Source organism: Phyllobates terribilis, unplaced genomic scaffold, assembly GCF_046119375.1.
Source record: "Phyllobates terribilis strain yellow unplaced genomic scaffold, ASM4611937v1 Scaffold_2__4_contigs__length_985480577, whole genome shotgun sequence".
Taxonomy (NCBI): Eukaryota; Metazoa; Chordata; class Amphibia; order Anura; family Dendrobatidae; genus Phyllobates; species Phyllobates terribilis.
Window position 1 is genome coordinate 101,086,549 of NW_027362762.1, and position 18,992 is coordinate 101,105,540.

The window sequence follows — 18,992 nt, forward strand, 5'->3', positions numbered from 1 at the left end:
GTAGTATAGTATTTGCTAATATTATTATTACACCAACTACATATTGGGATAGGATCTTGGAGATGGGAATACCCCTTTAATGTAACTTGGGGCTGCATAGGGGATGATGATGAGGAAGGGGCTGTGCAGAATAGGGGGAAGGTGATGAGGGGCTGTATGGAGAAGTGGGAAGGTGATGATGAGGGGCTGTGCGGAGAATGAGAGAAGGTGATGATGAGGGGCTGTGCGGAGAATGAGGGAAGGTGATGATGAGGGGCTGTGCGGAGAATGAGGGAAGGTGATGATGGGCTGTGGGGAGAATGAGGGAAGGTGATGATGAGGGGCTGTGCGGAGAATGAGGGAAGGTGATGATGAGGGGCTGTGCGGAGAATGAGGGAAGGTGATGATGAGGGGCAGTGCGAAGAAGGGAGGAAGATGATGAGGGGCTGTGCGGAGAAATGGGGGAGGATGATGAGGGGCTGTGCGGAGAAGGGGTGAAGATGGTGATGAACTGTGCAGAGAAGGGGGAAGGTCATGGGGGTGGGCTGTGCGGGGAAGGTGATGGTGAGGTGCTGTGCAGAGACGGGGGAAGGTGATAATGGGCTGTGCCGAGACTGGGGAAGGTAATGATGTGCTGCGCAGAAACTGGGGAAGGTGATAATGATGAGGGGCTGTGCTTAGAATGGGGGAAGGTGTTGACGGGCTGTGCGGACAAGGGGGAAGGTGTTGAGCTGTGCGAACATGGGGGGAAGGTGATTAGGGGCTATGCGGACAAGTGGAAGGTGATGAATAGGGACTGAGTGGAGAAGGTGGTTGATGATGAGCGGCTGTGCGGAGACTGGGGGAAGGTGATGAGGTGCTGTGCGGAGGCGAGGGGAAGATGAAGGACTGTGCAGAGAATGGGGGAAGGTGATGAGGGGCTGTGCGGAGAAGGGGGGAAGGTGATGTTGGGATGTGTGTAGAAGGGGGCAAGGTGATGAGGTTCTGTGCGGAGAAGGGGGGGCAGATAATGAATATGAGGGGCTGTGCAGGGAAGGGGGTGATGATGCTGCATGTTGAGAGGTTGTGGGGGGAAGGGGATGATTGTGCATGCTGAGTGGCTGCAAGGGGAAATGGGTGATGAAACTCTCTTGGGGCTGTTCCGGGAAGAGGGTACTGTCACTCTCGTGAGGATACGTACACTGTGTGCCGAATTATTAGGCAAATGAGTATTTTGATCACTTTGATACCTTTTATACATGTTGTCCTACTCCAAGCTGCATAGGCTTGAGAGCCAACTACCAATTAAGTAAATCTGGTGATGTGCATCTCTGTAATAAGGAGGGGTGTTGACTAATGACATCAACACCCTATATAAGGTATGCTTAATTATTAGGCAACTTCCTTTCCTTTGGCAAAATGGGTCAGAAGAGAGATTTGACAGGCTCTGAAAAGTCCAAAATTGTGAGATGTCTTGCAGAGGGATGCAACAGTCTTGAAATTCCCAAACTTTTGAAGCGTGATCACTGAACAATCAAGCGTTTCATGGCGAATCGCCAGCAGGAAGGCCAAAAAAGGCGCAAAATAACTGCCCATGAATTGAGGAAAATCAAGCGTGAAGCTGCCAAGATGCCATTTACCACCAGTTTTGCCATATTTCAGAGCTGCAACGTTACTGGAGTATCAAAAAGCACAAGGTGTGCGATACTTAGGGACATGGCCAAGGTAAGGAAGGCTGAAAAACACCACCTTTGAATAAGAAACATAAGATAAAACGTCAAGAATGGGCCAAGAAATATCTTAAGACTGGGGTACTGGTATGGGCTGGTATCATCAAAGATGAACTTGTGGGACCTTTTCGGGTTGAGGATGGAGTTAAGCTCAACTCCCAGACCTACTGATAGTTTCTGGAAGACAACTTCTTCACGCAGTGGTACAGGAAGAAGTCAGTGTGGTTCAAGAAAAACATGATTTTCATTCAGGACAATGCTCCATCACATGCATCCAACTACTCCACAGCATGGCTGGCCAGTAAGGCTGAGTTCACACTATGCGTTTTTAATGCGTTTCCGCGGCGTTTTTGCAGCTGCGTAAGCGCCGCGGAAACGCATTAAAAACGCATGGTAGAGGGGCAGCAATGTTCCCCAATTGAAATCCGGATGTGCTGTGCCCATGATGCGGATTTTTCTGCAGCGTAAACGCTGCGCTCAAAAATCCGCAGCATGACCATTAATTTTGCGGAAACGCTGCGTTTTCGCCGCCATTGACTTGCATTAGAACGCGCCAATTCCGCAAGACTGCATCTGTACTTGCGTAATTGGCGCGTTCTAATGTGCGGATGGTACCCGGGTGTAGAGGAGAGGAGAGTCTCATCCACACCCAGGTACCATTAAAAAAGCTGTAAAAAAAGAATAAAATAAAAAAAATAAATGTATACTTACCATCTGTCGGCCCGCGCACTGCTCCTGCTTGGTTCCCGGCACTTTGCAGTGAGTTGAAGGACCTGCGCTGACGTCAGAGTCATGTGACGGGTCACGTGACACTGACGTCGGCAGGTCTTTCAATTCAAAGTTGCCGGGAGAACGGAGTGAGCAGGACAGCGCGGGCCATCTGAGGGTAAAGTATACATTTATTTTTACCACTCTCTCGGATCACACTATATAAATCCATGCCGGTTGCATGGATTTATATAGTGTGACCTAGTTGTCAAGCACTTTCCAGGTGATGCTAAAATCGCCTGGAAAGCGCTTGTCAATCCGCATGCGGAAACGCATGTGAATCCGCATGTATTCCGCAGGAAAAATGCATGCACAATCTGCATGCGTTTTTTCTGACAGGGAGATGCAGAAATTTTCTTCTTCATTTCTGCATCGTGTGCACATACCCTAAAGGTCTAAAAGAAGAAAAAATAATGACATGGCCCCCTTGTTCACCTGATATGAACCCCATAGAGAACTTGTGGTCCATCATAAAATGTGAGATCTACAGGGAGGGAAAACAGTACACCTCTCGGAACATTGTCTGGGAGGCTGTGGTGGCTGCTGCACGCAATGTTGATCGAAAACAGATCAAGCAACTGACAGAATCTATGGATGGAAGGCTGTTGAGTGTCATCATAAAGAAAGGTGGCTGTATTGATCACTAATTTTTTGGTTTTTGCATGTCAGAAATGTTTATTTCTAAATTTTGTGCACTGATATTGGTTTACCTGGTGAAAATAAACAAGTGAGATGGGATTATATTTGTTTTTTATTAAGTTGCCTAATAATTCTGCACAGTAATAGTTACCTGCACAAACAGATATCCTCCTAAGATAGCCAAATCTAAAAAAAAAAACACTCCAACTTCCAAAAATATTAAGTTTGGATATTTATGAGTCTTTTGGGTTGATTGAGAACATAGTTATTCATCAGTAATAAAAATAATCCTCTAAAATACAATTTGCCTAATAATTCTGCACACAGTGTAGAAGGCGGCTGTGTGAGGCTGGGGGCTGCGCGTTGAAGGGAGTTATGTTACTCGTGGGGCTGCATGGTGGAGGCTGCATAGTGAAGGGGTTAATGTCACTCGCTTAGGGCTGCATGCTGGGTATATGCGTGGAGAATGGGGTGATGTTACTTGTGTGGGGGATGCATGGTTGGGGCTATACAGGGATGGGAGTGATGTCACTCGTGGGCGACTGTGGGGATGGTGGTGATGTTACTTGAATGGAGTTGCATGCTGGGAGGCTGCAAAGGGAAGGGAATGAAGTTAATCACATGGGGCGCATGCTGGTGTAGTGAAGTGAGATAATGTCACTCGTGTGCTGCTGTATGTCAGGCCGCTGCTTGGGGTAGTGTGTGTGGCGGGGGTATTGTACTGTGTGTGGCTGGGGCTGTTGGGGCATTGTACTGTGTGTGGGGGTTCTGTGGGGACATCGTACTGTGTGTGGGGGTTCTGTGGGGACATTGTACTGTGTGTGGGAGGGCTGTGGGGACATTGTACTGTGTGTGGGGGTTCTGTGGGGACATCGTACTGTGTGTGGGGGTTCTGTGGGGACATCGTACTGTGTGTGGGGGTTCTGTGGGGACATCGTACTGTGTGTGGGGGTTCTGTGGGGACATTGTACTGTGTGTGGGGGTTCTGTGGGGACATTGTACTGTGTGTGGGGGTTCTGTGGGGACATTGTACTGTGTGTGGGGGTTCTGTGGGGACATTGTACTGTGTGTGGGGGTTCTGTGGGGACATTGTACTGTGTGTGGGGGTTCTGTGGGGACATTGTACTGTGTGTGGGAGGGCTGTGGGGACATCGTACTGTGTGTGGGAGGGCTGTGGGGACATCGTACTGTGTGTGGGAGGGCTGTGGGGACATCGTACTGTGTGTGGGAGGGCTGTGGGGACTTCGTACTGTGTGTGGGAGGGCTGTGGGGACTTCGTACTGTGTGTGTGAGAGGCTGTGGGGACATCCTACTGTGTATGGGGACATCATACTGTGTGTGGGAGGGCTGTGGGGACATCATATTTTGTGTAGCTGTTTATCAAGGTACAATGGCTGAATAACAAGAGCAAATGATTTATAAAATGCAGTGAATTACATGGTGTTGATTCGCTGATACAAGTAATGCCACGTGCACATGTTGAGTATTTGGTCAGATTTTTACCTCAGTATATAGAATTAATTTCAGCCTATTGTTTCGGCCCTGTACAACAGTCAAAGTCTCTTATGTGGCCCCTCTGGAAAATAAATTGGCCACCCTTTGTATACTTAATACTAAAATCTCACTATGAGGGAAATCTGTAGCTTATAACAATGCTTCCATGCATGAATAGAGAGAACGTGTTTTCATCTGACAACCCCTTTTATCACCTATCCAACAGCACAGGTGATCAGTGGTGTCCAATAGCTGGGACCTGCACTGATCAGCAAAATGGAACACTTTTATCTCTTAAAATTGAGCAGTGTACATGCCCAGTCTGAGCTCCAATTTTGCCCTATGGGGCTGCCTTGCACTCTGCTTTTTCGAGCAGCTCCACTGAGAATGAACTGAGTGGTTGTTGGGCATCAAACCAGCTGCTCCATTTTGTAATGGGGATAGAAATTCCCTGTTTTGCCAAATCAGTGCAGGTCCTAGCAGTCGCACACTCTCTGATCAGCAAGTTATTACCTATCCCATAGCAGGCTATATGGGGGGGGGCTCATAACGTATATAGGAGGCTATATGGGGACTCATCCTGAATATGGGGGGCTATATGTGAGCTCATACTGTATATAATGAGTTATGTGGGGGCTCATAGTGTATATCGTGAGGGTTCACACTGTATGTAGGGGGCTATTTGGGGGCTCATATTGTATGTAGCGGCATATTTCCTGGGCCTGTGAGCTGTTATCCTCTTTGCAGTACGGCTTATAGTCTCCTTTTGTCCTTATTGAAGGAATTCCCTGATGAATCCCTGAATGACCAAAAGAGAGGGGAAATGCATTGGAAAAATATATCATTAAGCTAAGTACACAACTGTCCAGGCCATATAGGGTCTCATACGGTGCCAGACAGCGGCCCTATACATTGTCACGTAGAGTTCTTATATATACGGAGGGAAAACTTTATATACAGATTCAGACAGAGCCCTGTCCCATAGAGGATCTATTATACACCGGCAGAAAACGTCATATACAGATTCAGGCAGTGCTCCTGTATACAGTATCACATAGAGCTCATATATGGAGAGAAAACCTCATATGCAGATTCAGGCAGTGCCCCTGTATACAGTATCACATAGAGCTCATATATGGAGAGAAAACCTCATATACAGATTCAGGCAGTGCCCCTGTATACAGTATCATATAGAGCTCATATATGGAGAGAAAACCTCATATACAGATTCAGGCAGTGCCCCTGTATACAGTATCACATAGAGCTCATATATGGAGAGAAAACCTTATATACAGATTCAGGCAGTGCCCCTGTATACAGTATCACATAGAGCTCATATATGGAGAGAAAACCTCATATACAGATTCAGGCAGTGCCCCTGTATACCGTATCATATGGAGCTCATATATGGAGAGAAAACCTTATATACAGATTCAGGCAGTGCCCCTGTATACAGTATCACATAGAGCTCATATATGGAGAGAAAACCTTATATACAGATTCAGGCAGTGCCCCTGTATACAGTATCACATAGAGCTCATATATGGAGAGAAAACCTTATATACAGATTCAGGCCGTACCCCTGTATACAGTATCAAATAGAGCTCATATATGGAGAGAAAACCTTATATACAGATTCAGGCCGTGGCCCTGTATACAGTATCACATAGAGCTCATATATGGAGAGAAACCTTATATACAGATTCAGGCAGTGCCCCTGTATACAGTATCACATAGAGCTCATATATGGAGAGAAAACCTTATATACAGATTCAGACAGTGCCCCTGTATACAGTATCACATAGAGCTCATATATGGAGAGAAAACCTCATATACAGATTCAGGCCGTGCCCCTGTATACCGTATCACATGGAGCTCATATATGGAGAGAAAACCTTATATACAGATTCAGGCAGTGCCCCTGTATACAGTATCGCATAGAGCTCATATATGGAGAGAAAACCTTATATACAGATTCAGGCAGTGCCCCTGTATACAGTATCACATAGAGCTCATATATGGAGAGAAAACCTTATATACAGATTCAGGCCGTACCCCTGTATACAGTATCAAATAGAGCTCATATATGGAGAGAAAACCTTATATACAGATTCAGGCCGTGGCCCTGTATACAGTATCACATAGAGCTCATATATGGAGAGAAACCTTATATACAGATTCAGGCAGTGCCCCTGTATACAGTATCACATAGAGCTCATATATGACGAGAAAACCTTATATACAGATTCAGGCCGTGCCCCTGTATACAGTATCATATAGAGCTCATATATGGAGAGAAAACCTTATATACAGATTCAGACAGTGCCCCTGTATACAGTATCACATAGAGCTCATATATGGAGAGAAAACCTCATATACAGATTCAGGCCGTGCCCCTCTATACAGTATCACATAGAGCTCATATATGGAGAGAAAACCTCATATACAGATTCAGGCAGTGCCCCTGTATACAGTATCATATAGAGCTCATATATGGAGAGAAACCTTATATACAGATTAAGGCCGTGCCCCTGTATACAGTATCACATAGAGCTCATATATGGAGAGAAAACCTTATATACAGATTCAGGCCGTGCCCCTGTATACAGTATCATATAGAGCTCATATATGGAGAGAAAACCTTATATACAGATTCAGACAGTGCCCCTGTATACAGTATCACATAGAGCTCATATATGGAGAGAAAACCTTATATACAGATTCAGGCCGTGCCCCTGTATACAGTATCACATAGAAGAGCTCTAATACACGGAGACAGGGGCGTTGCTAGGGTTCTAAACAATCAGGGTCCCAAGCCCCAAAGTGCACATCTCCCCATTTAACCGCCCTGCCACTTACAAGAGAATCTGTGCATATATAATTACAATATACCACTGTTGCGAACCTAAAATACACAATGCAAAGACCAATATTACCAAAATTACTACTATACAAGCCAAAAAGATACCGCTACACAATGCCCTCTACCATCACCACTACACAGTGTGTACATAATATTATGATATGACTATTACCTATAGATAACACACTGTAAAAAGACCAATAATACCGCCATACAGGTACCAGTGCATGACTGAAATGCATTAAGCTGTTACCAAATTTAAAAAAAAGCTATTGAAAATTCTCATATTACTGCCATACAGTGACCATATAGTGGTAGATACCTGTCCTGCCAACCATATTGCAGAGATGACAGTACAATTATATACATATATACAGTACAGTGATGTTCTTTCTGATGGAGTCGTTTACTTTTCTCGTCTTTTTCATTTGGTCCAGACCACCATAACAATTTCTTCCAGTCAGGACTCTTCTGCAGAGTTTACAACAAATACGCATTTAACTTCTCACATTTCCAGCGTCGTCCCCGATCTGTACAACCTTCCCATGCTGCCTGCTCTTCCGTCGTGGAACAGTAACCCCAATACTTCAAATATTATGTTACTATGATTACCCCTCCACCAATTAATGCACCAAAGACTGTGTGCAGATAGAGGGGCCGATAAAAATAATAGCGTCCCATAGAAAGTAGAAAGGCCCCCACTGTGCTACCTAGCAAGTAATTATGCTAGATATGCTGTTTTGAAAGTTATAAGTGTCCCCTCCAAGCAACAAATACCCTTGAGTATCCCCTTTAAGTAACAATGCCCCCCAAAAAGTACTAATGCTCCCTCAAAGCCACAATCAAAACTAATAATGTATTAAAAGAAATAATGTCCTGAGAGACCCCCCAAATACTGTATGATAGTCCCACAGCCCCTACACACTGCAAGATGGTCAACACAGCTCCCTATACTCTGTATAATGGTCTCCATAGCTTCCTCTGTACTGTATGATGGTCCCTACAGCTCTCTATGTCCCTATGTACGGTATGATGGTCCCCATAGCTTCCTATACACTGTATGATGGTCCCTACAACTCCCTATGTACTGTAAGTTGGTCATTACAACTCCCTATGCACTGTACGATGGTCACCACAGCTCCCTATGCACTGTATGATGGTCTCCACACAGCTCCCTATGCACTGAATGATGGTCATCACAACTCCCTATGCACTGTATGATGGTCACCACAGCTCCCTATGCACGGTATTATGGTCACCACAGCTCCTTATGTTCTGTATCATGGTCACCACAGCTCCTTAGGCACTGTATGATGGTCACCACATCTCTTTATGATGGTCCCCACAGCTCCCTATGCACTGTATGATGGTCCCCACAGCTCCCTATGCACTGTATGATGGTCCCCACAGCTCCCTATACACTGTCCAAAGATGCAGCTACTGGAGCAAGACACTGACTACTGCAGTGCCGGCCCTCCTGACTCTGTCCTCGCTCCTCCTGCATGGAGTACAATCACATGCAGGAGCAGTTACATGAATGTCATTGTGCTCTAAGGTGCAGGAGAGAAGTTAGGAAAGGTAGCGCTGCAATGTCAGGCTGCTCTAGGAGATTCGGGGCATCGGGCTTTTGATCTTGGGCTCAGACTCCGGATCTAACTGCCTAGCGACGCCCCTGGTCCAGCCCATAGATCTTAACAGCTCATTTACATATTAAGAAAAACGTGGATTTCTCGGGAATAAGACATTAGATCCGTAAATATCAAGGTATCATTTTATTCAACTCTCTTTATTCTGTATGCCCCTATAGACGGCTTAGGAAGGTGCATTCAACTGACAGATTTCCTTTAACCCCTTTATAACGTGGTATGTAATAGTACGTACAACGTCATAACCCCCGATTCATCGCTGGCTTCGGTGCTGAGCCCGCACTAAACTGGGCACATGACAGCTGCTGATTTATACAGCTGGCATCTGCCCGCAACGGGCGCGGGTGGAATCGCGATCCACCCGCGGCTGTTAACTAGTTAAATGCCGCTGTCAATCTCTGACAGGGGCATTTAACTCGCGCAAACAGGATGCGTGTCACTTACCCCGCCCATCGGTGACCCTGTCACATGATCGCGGGTCACCGATGGGTTGACATGACAACCTGGGATCTGCAGGAGACCCCTGTGGTTGTCATGTCTCGATTGCTATGAGCATCGCCCATACAGGCTCATCGTCTGCATGTAGCAGAGCCGATCAGGTAATTGCTGCTTCTAATCTCCTATGGAAACTATTGAAGCATGCAAAAAGTTAAATAAAATGTTTTTAAAAATCTAAGAAAAATATAAAAGTTTAAATCGCCCTCCTTTCGCCCCATTCAAAAGAAACAATAAAAAAAACCACATATACATATTTGGTATCACCGCGTTCAGAATCTCCAGATCTTTCAAAATAAAAAAAAGAATTAATCCGATCAGTAAACAGCGTAACGAGAAAATAATTCTATACACCAGAATTACCTTTTTTTAGTCGCGCAATATTGCAATAAAATGCAATAACGGGTGATCAAAACATCGGATCTACCCAAAAATGGTATCACTAAAAACTCTGCTCTGCTTGTCCTCCTCACCTGCGGTTCTTCTCTGCTCTGCTCCGCTTGTCCTCCGCACCTGCGGTTCTGCTCTGCTCCGCATGTCCTCCGCACCTGCGGTTCTGCTCTGCATCCCTGTCTGTACTGGTCCCTATCCAGCCTGTTTTCCTACCTGCCAGTACCGGCCTGTCTGTATACCAGCCGAGCCTGCTAGTATCCGCCCGTCTGCATACCAGCCCCGAACCTGCCTGTACCCGCCTGTCTGCCTACCAGTCGTGCCTGCCAGTACCCACCTGTCTGCATACCAACCATGCCTGCCAGCCATGCCTGCCAGTACCCACCTGTCTGCATACCAGCCAAACCTGCCCGTTCCTGCATTCCCCGGTGTGGGTCAACAGCTGTGACCGGGGTCTGACCTGGAGTAGCACCTGGGCCACCTCCTACATTCCTCCTCGGACCACGCAGTCGATTAAGCCGCCGTGTGTTCGTGGTCGAATCTGGCGAGGCCCCTAGTCACGTCCCTCCAGGTACTCCTCGGTTCCTGGCCCAGTTGGACCACTAACCACGCCCGGACTGACTGGCGTGAGCCACAATATACAGCCACAATAAGACGATTTTCTCTGCTGGACCAATTTATGCGCTAAGTATTCTCAATTTTTCCTATTTTCTAGAGCAATAATGCAATTCAAATTTCATATATTTCATGTTTGCATAGGCTCTCTGACTGAGCACCCCTGAGCCTTTGGCAATTTTGATCACAGCAGGATCCTACCTTTCCATATAAATGTAGGCTTCAGCCTAAGAGAGGACTCACATTAGATAGGTTCCCAGCAACGAGAATCGCCTTATGGTGGCTGCCGGGCACACATGAATTAACCAATTTAGGCGCTAAGTATTCTCAATTTTTCCTATTTTCTAGAGCAGTAATGCAATTCAAATTTCATATATTTCATGTTTGCATGCTATAGTGCTACAGAGTGCAACTTTATCTATTAGTGATGCAGGGTTAGGCCAGGGTCACACGAGCATAGATTCTTTTATGGGAAAGAATCAGATTGATTCTGTTAATGACACTCAGATTAAACTCTGATCTGGGTTTGATCAGGCTGTCAGCTTAGTGTGATCTGACTCTCTCAGATGAGACAATTGTAGCACAGGTGTGGAGAAGATGGAGAACAAAATTTTTTCATCTTTTTTATTGTGTGAATCCGCGGAAATCGGACTGCACTCAGATGTCATCAGAGTTCAGTCCGAAGTTTCACACGCACCAATAGACTTGAATGGGTGAGTGTGATCCAATTTGCGGAGTCACTCGCAACATGCTGCTATTTTTTTCTCATGCCAAATTGGTATGAGAAAAAAAAAAACGCTGATCAACACTGCCCCACAGTATAATATTGGGCAAGTACTATCTGATAAAAGATTGTATAGCACTCATTCATGTTATATGGTCGAGTCCTTATTGTGCAGCTCTGAAGATAGTATTATTTTATAGCATCTCCTTTGATTTGAGAGTCACTTAGAACAGTTATTTTAGTGTGTTATTCCCCCCCCCCCCCCATAATTAATGGCAATGTTCACTTCTCTTTTCTATCAAATGGGAATTACTCTAATACCTTTCTTGTGCTCAGGTCCTATTTATGGCACAGCAACATTATGACATTTGTGATTTCGTTTTTTTCATCACTTTGATCTCTATACTAGAATAGGTACATTGTGCATTAATTAGTTTTTGGAAGCAGTGAGAAGAGCTGTTAGTAAGTCTTATTCCCACTGTCCCTCCCTTATTTTTCGTGGGGGGCTCGGGCAAGTGGAATAAGAAACGATTACTCACATTCAGTATCGGCGCTGGACCTACCCTGTGCTCATGTGACATTATGTCACGTGAGCACTGCAGCCAATCAATTGATGCTTACAGGCTGCTGCTGCCTGTACTATTTCATAATAGCGGACGTCCATTATGATGGATTATTGATGATCAGCAGCGAATCTAAAAGTTTTTTTCTGCCCAGATATCTTGGGGAGATTGAGGACCAACGTATGTGTGGCGCCCCTGAGGGTTCAGTCGCCACAGACGTACTGCACCTCACCCAGAGGTGTGGTATCTCCTTCTCTCAGGTAAGGAGGGAGTACTGCTCGGGACCCCAACACCTGCACTCAACACTACACTACTCCAGGCCGGCTGGAAGGGCAAGATGCACTGTGATTTGCTGCCCCGTCCCTGGCTGGAGAAGGGGGAACCATGTAGTGGGTGTGGGTGGAGGACGTAGTTCAGAGGAGCACTATAGGAAAATATATAAAAAGGAGGCCATCTTGATAAGGAGGTCTTTTAGTCTGTTGTCAGTGAGATGAGGAGAGGAGTAGTCGGGGAGCAGAGTCTCTTTAGGAGCTCTGCTCCAGAGTGGGGCCTAGCCAGGAAGGCCCAGGAGGGGAGCAGAGAATTAAGGCTCCAATAAGGAAAGGGATGCCAGGGGTATGCAAGGAGCAGGAGGCCACCCGTATGCCCGAATCTGCCAAGTGTCAGAGGGATCAGGCCGCAAGAGGGGAACCGGTCCCCGGACTGGCCGAGTACTTCACGTCTCAGCCAGAAAACCGGAGGCTTCTGCACTTCCAGGGTGCAGTTGCCATACTCCCACACCTAAGTCACCGAAAAGGGCACCAAGTACGTCCGGGAACTCCAAGTTGCCCAGAGGGATCACAGAGTACCCGTTCGGGACTTTACTGGGAGGCGCAGGGCAGGAGGGAGAAGACCCAGCGCGGGAAGTCGGTCTAGAAAGGAACACACAAAAGCGGGGTCCCGTCAAGCGCTCCTGATATACTTGAGAAAGTGCTGAACCCCTGTCTGGCAGACGCAGTGTGACACGGGAGGCTGACACCCGTACAGTGTACCTGAGGAACTTGATCAGAACTGTGAGTAAACTCGGATGACTGCACTCCACTGCCTCTGTCAGTTATTTCCTCTGCGCCATCTCTCCTGCACTACAAGCCCCAGCATCACCACCTACCATCCTACACTGCCCTGGGGCCCGCTCCACCTGTGGGGAGCCGTTCCAACCCAGCTGCCCTATCAACCGCCCCAGAGGTCTGCGGCAGCGCTGGTACCGATTACCAGAAACCACAGGTGGCGTCACGAACACGTCATAAGAACTATAAATCCCATATAAATATTCCCCTTTTTGTTGACCGCCCTGGGCCACGGACCGGGTCACCGCCACTGTGACATCCCCCCCCCCCCCTTAGCAACGACTAGAGGCCCGGCAACAAGTACCCCACGGCCCTGGGGGCGCGTCATCTCTGGCGTCACGAACAGGATACGTAACCAACCCGTTATCTTTGGGTATTGTGCGCCTAAAGAACTGTTTTTCTACATTGAATGTGGCGCCCGCCCCAGAAGAACGGGCGCCATTATGTGCATGATCAAAGACAACAATACAGGACCTCCCATCGTGGGCCGGGTCCCAGAATGGCGCCAAAAGCACAACCCGCCCCTTGCAACTATGACCGTCCGCATAGATGTGTCCGTCAAGGCGGGAAGGACGTCCCTAGGAGTGACCGACAGCAGGCTGCCATGGAACCGCCCCCGAAAAGGGAGGGGAGAAAGAGAGAAACAGTGGAGACAGGGTGTGGTCTTGACAAGTCTAGACAGACCGCACCCGACAGCCAGAATGGAAGGAGGCCAGGACCAAACCTCCGCCTCTGGCTTGCAAGAGCTGGCGACCCCCCTCACCCTGAAGGGAGCGAACGTCAAGCTATCCCCGGAGGATGCTGAATTCCTCCAGAGCGAAATCCAGGAGCTGAGCCAGCAGGTGGAAGAGGCCCAGCGAACGGCGGTCTCCAGGTGGAAGAAGGAGCTGTTGGTGAAGATAGCAGCTCGGCGGCAGCCAGCGTTGTGTGCCACCAGCGGCACTCCGGCCCAGGCGGAGCCAGATGAGCGCCAGGAGGCCGCGTGCAGCACAAGAGCAGATAGGAGAAGTTCCCCTGTCCGGGGCCTCCAGCAGGGCCCGCCGTCCCCGGCCGCGTACGCCTTGGAGCAACTCCTGAGCCAGGCACCTCCCACCCCGGGCGCCGACTCTGTGGACCGGCTGCTCAGCTCCCTCCCGGCACCTCCAACTTTGGGCGCCGTCCCCACGGATATGTTGCTCGGCTCCCTCCCAGAAGCGCCAGCCCCTGCACCCACTTGGGTGTACGGACAGCCTACCTGCGACTGGTCCGCTAAAGTAGAGGACCAGCAGCGACTTCCGCTAACGCCGACACCAGCACCCCCGGTTGCCTGCCCAGGCGGAGAAGAGTTTAGGTGGGACAACCAGGGGGGGGACCTGATGGGGTTCCCGCAGGAGACCCAAGCTCAAGCGCTGGAGAGAGAGGAGTTCTGCAGACGGGAGCTCCTACAACTAGAAAAAGAGCGGCGCACCCGGCTGGTGCGCTGCGAGCGGATGGAGGTCCGGAACAAGGCACCATGGAGAACACGGGTGGTACGCCCTCCAAGTGCACTGCGTGTTCAAGGAGGACGAGGACATGCCCCTGCAGCTTGAGGCTGATGACCCGGCCGGGTCAGTCGGCAAGCACCAGGAATATCCAGGGGGGGAGACCACTACTAGTGAAAAGGTAGATGGGACTGGACTGTGTATAGTTACCCGTAAGGGTACACCATTGTTTGTGTTTATCCAGTTACCCGTAAGGGTATAGAGACATTAAGGTAGAGGACGGTGATCTCCCTAAAACTTTTCCTGTAAATAGTATGCACTTATTAAAGTGCCCCCTATTGGTTTTATAATTTCAACCAAGTGACCTCAGAACAAAAACCCGTTTGGCATGGCCGAAGACGTGGTCCAACACATGGATCACCTATGCCCTGCAGCCACGCCCAGGGCCTACTTTGACGGTTTTCGGACGGGTCCCTCATGCTGCTCAAATTGCACCTTCACCAGTGAGATGGACACCCTGTTTGGGATCTCACTAGAATTTGCTTGAAAATGTTTTATATGAGAAAATATGTATATGCAAGTGAAAAGTTTTATATTGTTTCGATAATGTTAACCTGTAACCTTTAAGAAAATGTGCCTCCCATAAAGGGAAAAAAAAGTTCATAATCTTCTAAGTGATGCATCTAAAAATTGTATGTCTAATATACTGTGTTTTTGCTCAGTTTCAGCCCGCAGACGTGCTGTGTTTTACCAGGGGGGAGTGTGGCGCCCCTGAAGGTTCAGTCGCCACAGAGGTACTGCACCTCACCCAGAGGTGTGGTATCTCCTCTCAGGTAAGGAGGGAGTACTGCTCGGGACCCCAACACCTGCACTCAACACTACACTACTCCAGGCCGGCTGGAAGGGCTAGATGCACTGTGATTTGCTGCCCCGTCCCTGGCTGGAGAAGGGGGAACCATGTAGTGGGTGTGGGTGGAGGACGTAGTTCAGGGGAGCCCTATAGGAAAATATATAAAAAGGGAGGCCATCTTGATAAGGAGGTCTTTTAGTCTGTTGTCAGTGAGATGAGGAGAGGAGTAGTCGGGGAGCAGAGTCTCTTTAGGAGCTCTGCTCCAGAGTGGGGCCTAGCCAGGAAGGCCCAGGAGGGGAGCAGAGGAGTAAGGCTCCAATAAGGAAAGGGATCCCAGGGGTACGAAAGGAGCAGAAGGCCACCCGTATGCCCGAATCTGCCATGTGTCAGAGGGATCAGGCCGCAAGAGGGGAACCGGTCCCCGGACTGGCCGAGTACTTCACGTCTCAGCCAAAAAACCGGAGGCTTCTGCACTTCCAGGGTGCAATTGCTGTACTCTCACACCTAAGTCACCGAAAAGGGCACCAAGTAGGTCCCGGAACTCCAAGTTGCCCAGAGGGATCACAGAGTATCCGTTCGGGACTTTACTGGGAGGCGCAGGCCAAGGAGGGAGAAGACCCAGCGCAGGAGGTCGGTCTAGAAAGGAACACACAAAAGCGGGGTCCCGTCAAGTGCTCCTGATATACTTGAGAAAGTGCTGAACCCCTGTCTGGCAGACGCAGTGTGACGCGGGAGGCTGACACCCGTACAGTGTACCTGAGGAACTTGAACAGAACTGTGAGTAAACTCGGATGACTGCACTCCACTGCCTCTGTCAGTTATTTCCTCTGCGCCATCTCTCCTGCACTACAAGCCCCAGCATCACCACCTACCATCCTACACTGCCCTGGGGCCCGCTCCACCTGTGGGGAGCCGTTCCAACCCAGCTGCCCTATCAACCTCCCCAGAGGTCTGCGGCAGCGCTGGTACCGATTACCAGAAACCACAGGTGGCGTCACGAACACTTCCTAAGAGCTATAAATCCCATATAAATATTCCCCTTTTTGTTGACCGCCCTGGGCCACGGACCGGGTCACCGCCACTATGACATCCCCCGCCCCTTAGCAACGACTAGAGGCCCGGCACCGAGTACCCCACGGCCCTGGGGGCGCGTCATCTCGATGGACAAGGAATAAGCACTTTATCAAACGAGGTTTTTGCATGTATCACCGACTGTCATGGTGGCGTCAGGGTCTGTGAAATCCACAGTTTCTTGCACTCTTCCTTTTAGGCCACATTCACCCATTCAGTATTTGGTCAGTATTTTACCTCAGTATTTGTAAGCCAAAACCAGGAGTGGAACAATCAGAGGAAAAGTATAATAGAAACACGTCACCACTTCTGTATTTATCACCCACTCCTGGTTTTGGCTTACAAATACTGAGGTAAAATACTGACCAAATAAGGAACGTGTGAACATGGCCTTATCTTCATTAATGGCTATATTCAGAGCAGGGAGACTTGGGCGTCGACTCAATTTGTAGCTCCTAGCCAGATTAGCAAGAGTTATATTTCTGCTGGGCTAGGTTGGTAATCTCCTTCAGTCACATGCTGTAGGAAAACCAGTCATATCTTCTCTCCTCCTGTATCTGCTGGCTTGACTATTCAGGTAATGCCAGCTATAGTTTGTCTATTGTGGTCTGGATAGGTGGACATATCCAGGCTTACTGGTGGTTGTTTCTAAGTTTTTTTTGTGAGCGGTTGTTGGTGTAGCCTTTCCCTTCGGTGTCTTTGTGTTGCTTGCTTGCCTCACTGGCTTTACGCTTTTTGATCTTTAGTGTTTATTCCTATGAGAGTGCTGTGGGACTGTGTTTTTCCCTGTCTATCTTGTTTTTGGTTTCTCATACACTTCTTCCCTAAGGAAGAAGGAGGGCAGAGGGAAGAAACAGATTAGCGTTATTTAGAAGCATATCGAGGAACAAGACCCAGGTGTCCTAACCATCAGGGGTAATTCTGGGAACAGAGATATCTTAGGGTCCCCTAGCCTGAGGAACAGAATAGGAGCCAGCCCATTGTCTCTTGCTATCCCACAGTCACACCGTGACACACACAGCGAGCATAGTCTTAAAAACGTACTTTCCTCATTTATCTATCCATCTCCTGGATGCCAACTAGGCAAAGTTTCCCATGAAGGGAACATCTGTTTGCCAGTTGTTCCAGGAGCTTATTTTGTGTGACGAGTAGCTTTAGAGTAGGGGTTATCATCATGAAATCAACTCTTTAATTATTGTTTTTTATTTACTTTTTTTTTGCCTCATCTTATTGGTAACCTATATACAAACCACCTGCAGGACGAGTCTACTATGTCCCTCTACAGAAGCCTTACATCTCTAAAATCGGGTTTCCACTACAGCCAACAATTAATGCATGTTACGCCTAATATTACTTACTTCATGTCTCCTCATAACTAATTCTCAAAGCATCTAAAAATGAATATACAATATATAAAACAGCATAAAAGACACGACACAATGTAAAACAGTTCTGTACCACAAATGCTATTTTATTGTCAATCAACGTCTACAATGCAAAAACTATTTTTATAGATTTGATTTCTCTTTTGCAGTGTATTAATATATTGGTGTGAAAAATTTTATGGCTTCCAGATTCATGATATCAGAAAGCCTGAGAATGTAGAATCGTCATCACTATCAGCATAAAGACCATTGTCAGTTCCTACAACCTGCAGCCAAACCTCATCCTTCTCTTTCAAAGCTAGAATTGAAGCCCCAGAGGCTTGGTGAGTATTAGAAGAAAACTGGTGATACATGTACTGCACAATGTTACCATCATGTCTTAGGGTAATATGTACGTCTTTACTATAAACTGTAATTTGGTATGTGAAGAAGTAAAGACCGTCTACTGCAGATATGAACTTTCCGTTTCCAGTGTTGTAAATACTTTGCTCATTGTAAAAAACTTTTGCAAATATAATCGGGCCATCCATTGATGGTTTGGAAGATGTTAGTCCAACATGAAATGCAAAGATTTCCCTTGTCGCTGGTGGTCCTGGTAAGCCTGGAAGGCCAGGAAAACCTGTAGGACCTGTTTTACCAGGAGGACCTTGTGGACCATTTTTGCCAGGTGTTCCTAGAAAAAAGCAATAATAATAATAAGCCACAAAATGGTATTGTAAGGAATCTATTAAATAATCATTTCTGTGTAAAACATCTCTGCCCTCTTGGAGAAATATACCTGGGACACCTTTTGGTCCTAGTTCTCCATCTTTGCCATCTCTACCTGGAAGCCCATGCTGACCGTTCAGTCCTGGTGTTCCTGGGATACCTGGGACTCCTGTACAAAATTCATGTTTGGTGGTCTCTTGACATTTTCCTAAAAGACCGTGTATGACCACAAGGATCGCAATTGGGAAAGGAACCCGTTTCATCTAAAAAAAGATAATTTTGGAATTGTTAGCAATGAACAGGACATAGACTCACACTTTGTTGACTTGTCAACAGAAAAAAGTATATTGAATTACTTAATAACATTCACACGTTCCTCTGTGGACTCTGGTGAAATCAAGTGGATTGGTGGGATGCAGCTTGTCCTCTAGTAGCACCTTAGGGGGTTGAGGAGCACAATATTTTAAAGAGTTCCAACAAATGGTATTTATGGAATATCTGTAAGATATTCGCCAAGGTTTGATAAG

General features: G+C 47.4%; 1 protein-coding gene across 1 annotated transcript; it reads right to left on the reverse strand.

The window, feature by feature from the left end:
* Positions 1–17,948: 17,948 nt before the first annotated feature.
* On the reverse strand, positions 17,949–18,728 carry LOC141249808 (complement C1q and tumor necrosis factor-related protein 9A-like). The gene is made up of 2 exons (XM_073669807.1): positions 18,536–18,728; positions 17,949–18,430 (listed from the first exon to the last, which is right to left on the reverse strand). The coding sequence occupies exons 1-2, from the start codon at positions 18,726–18,728 to the stop codon at positions 17,949–17,951; spliced, it is 675 nt and encodes a 224-aa protein (XP_073525908.1).
* Positions 18,729–18,992: the final 264 nt, after the last annotated feature.

Coding starts and splice junctions, on each gene's coding strand:
- LOC141249808 (XM_073669807.1), bottom strand. CDS start 18,728: ATGAAACGGGTTCCTTTCCCAATTGCGATCCTTGTGGTCATACACGGT. Junction 18,431..18,535: donor AGGACCAAAAGGTGTCCCAG/GTATATTTCTCC, acceptor GCTTTTTTCTAG/GAACACCTGGCAAAAATGGT.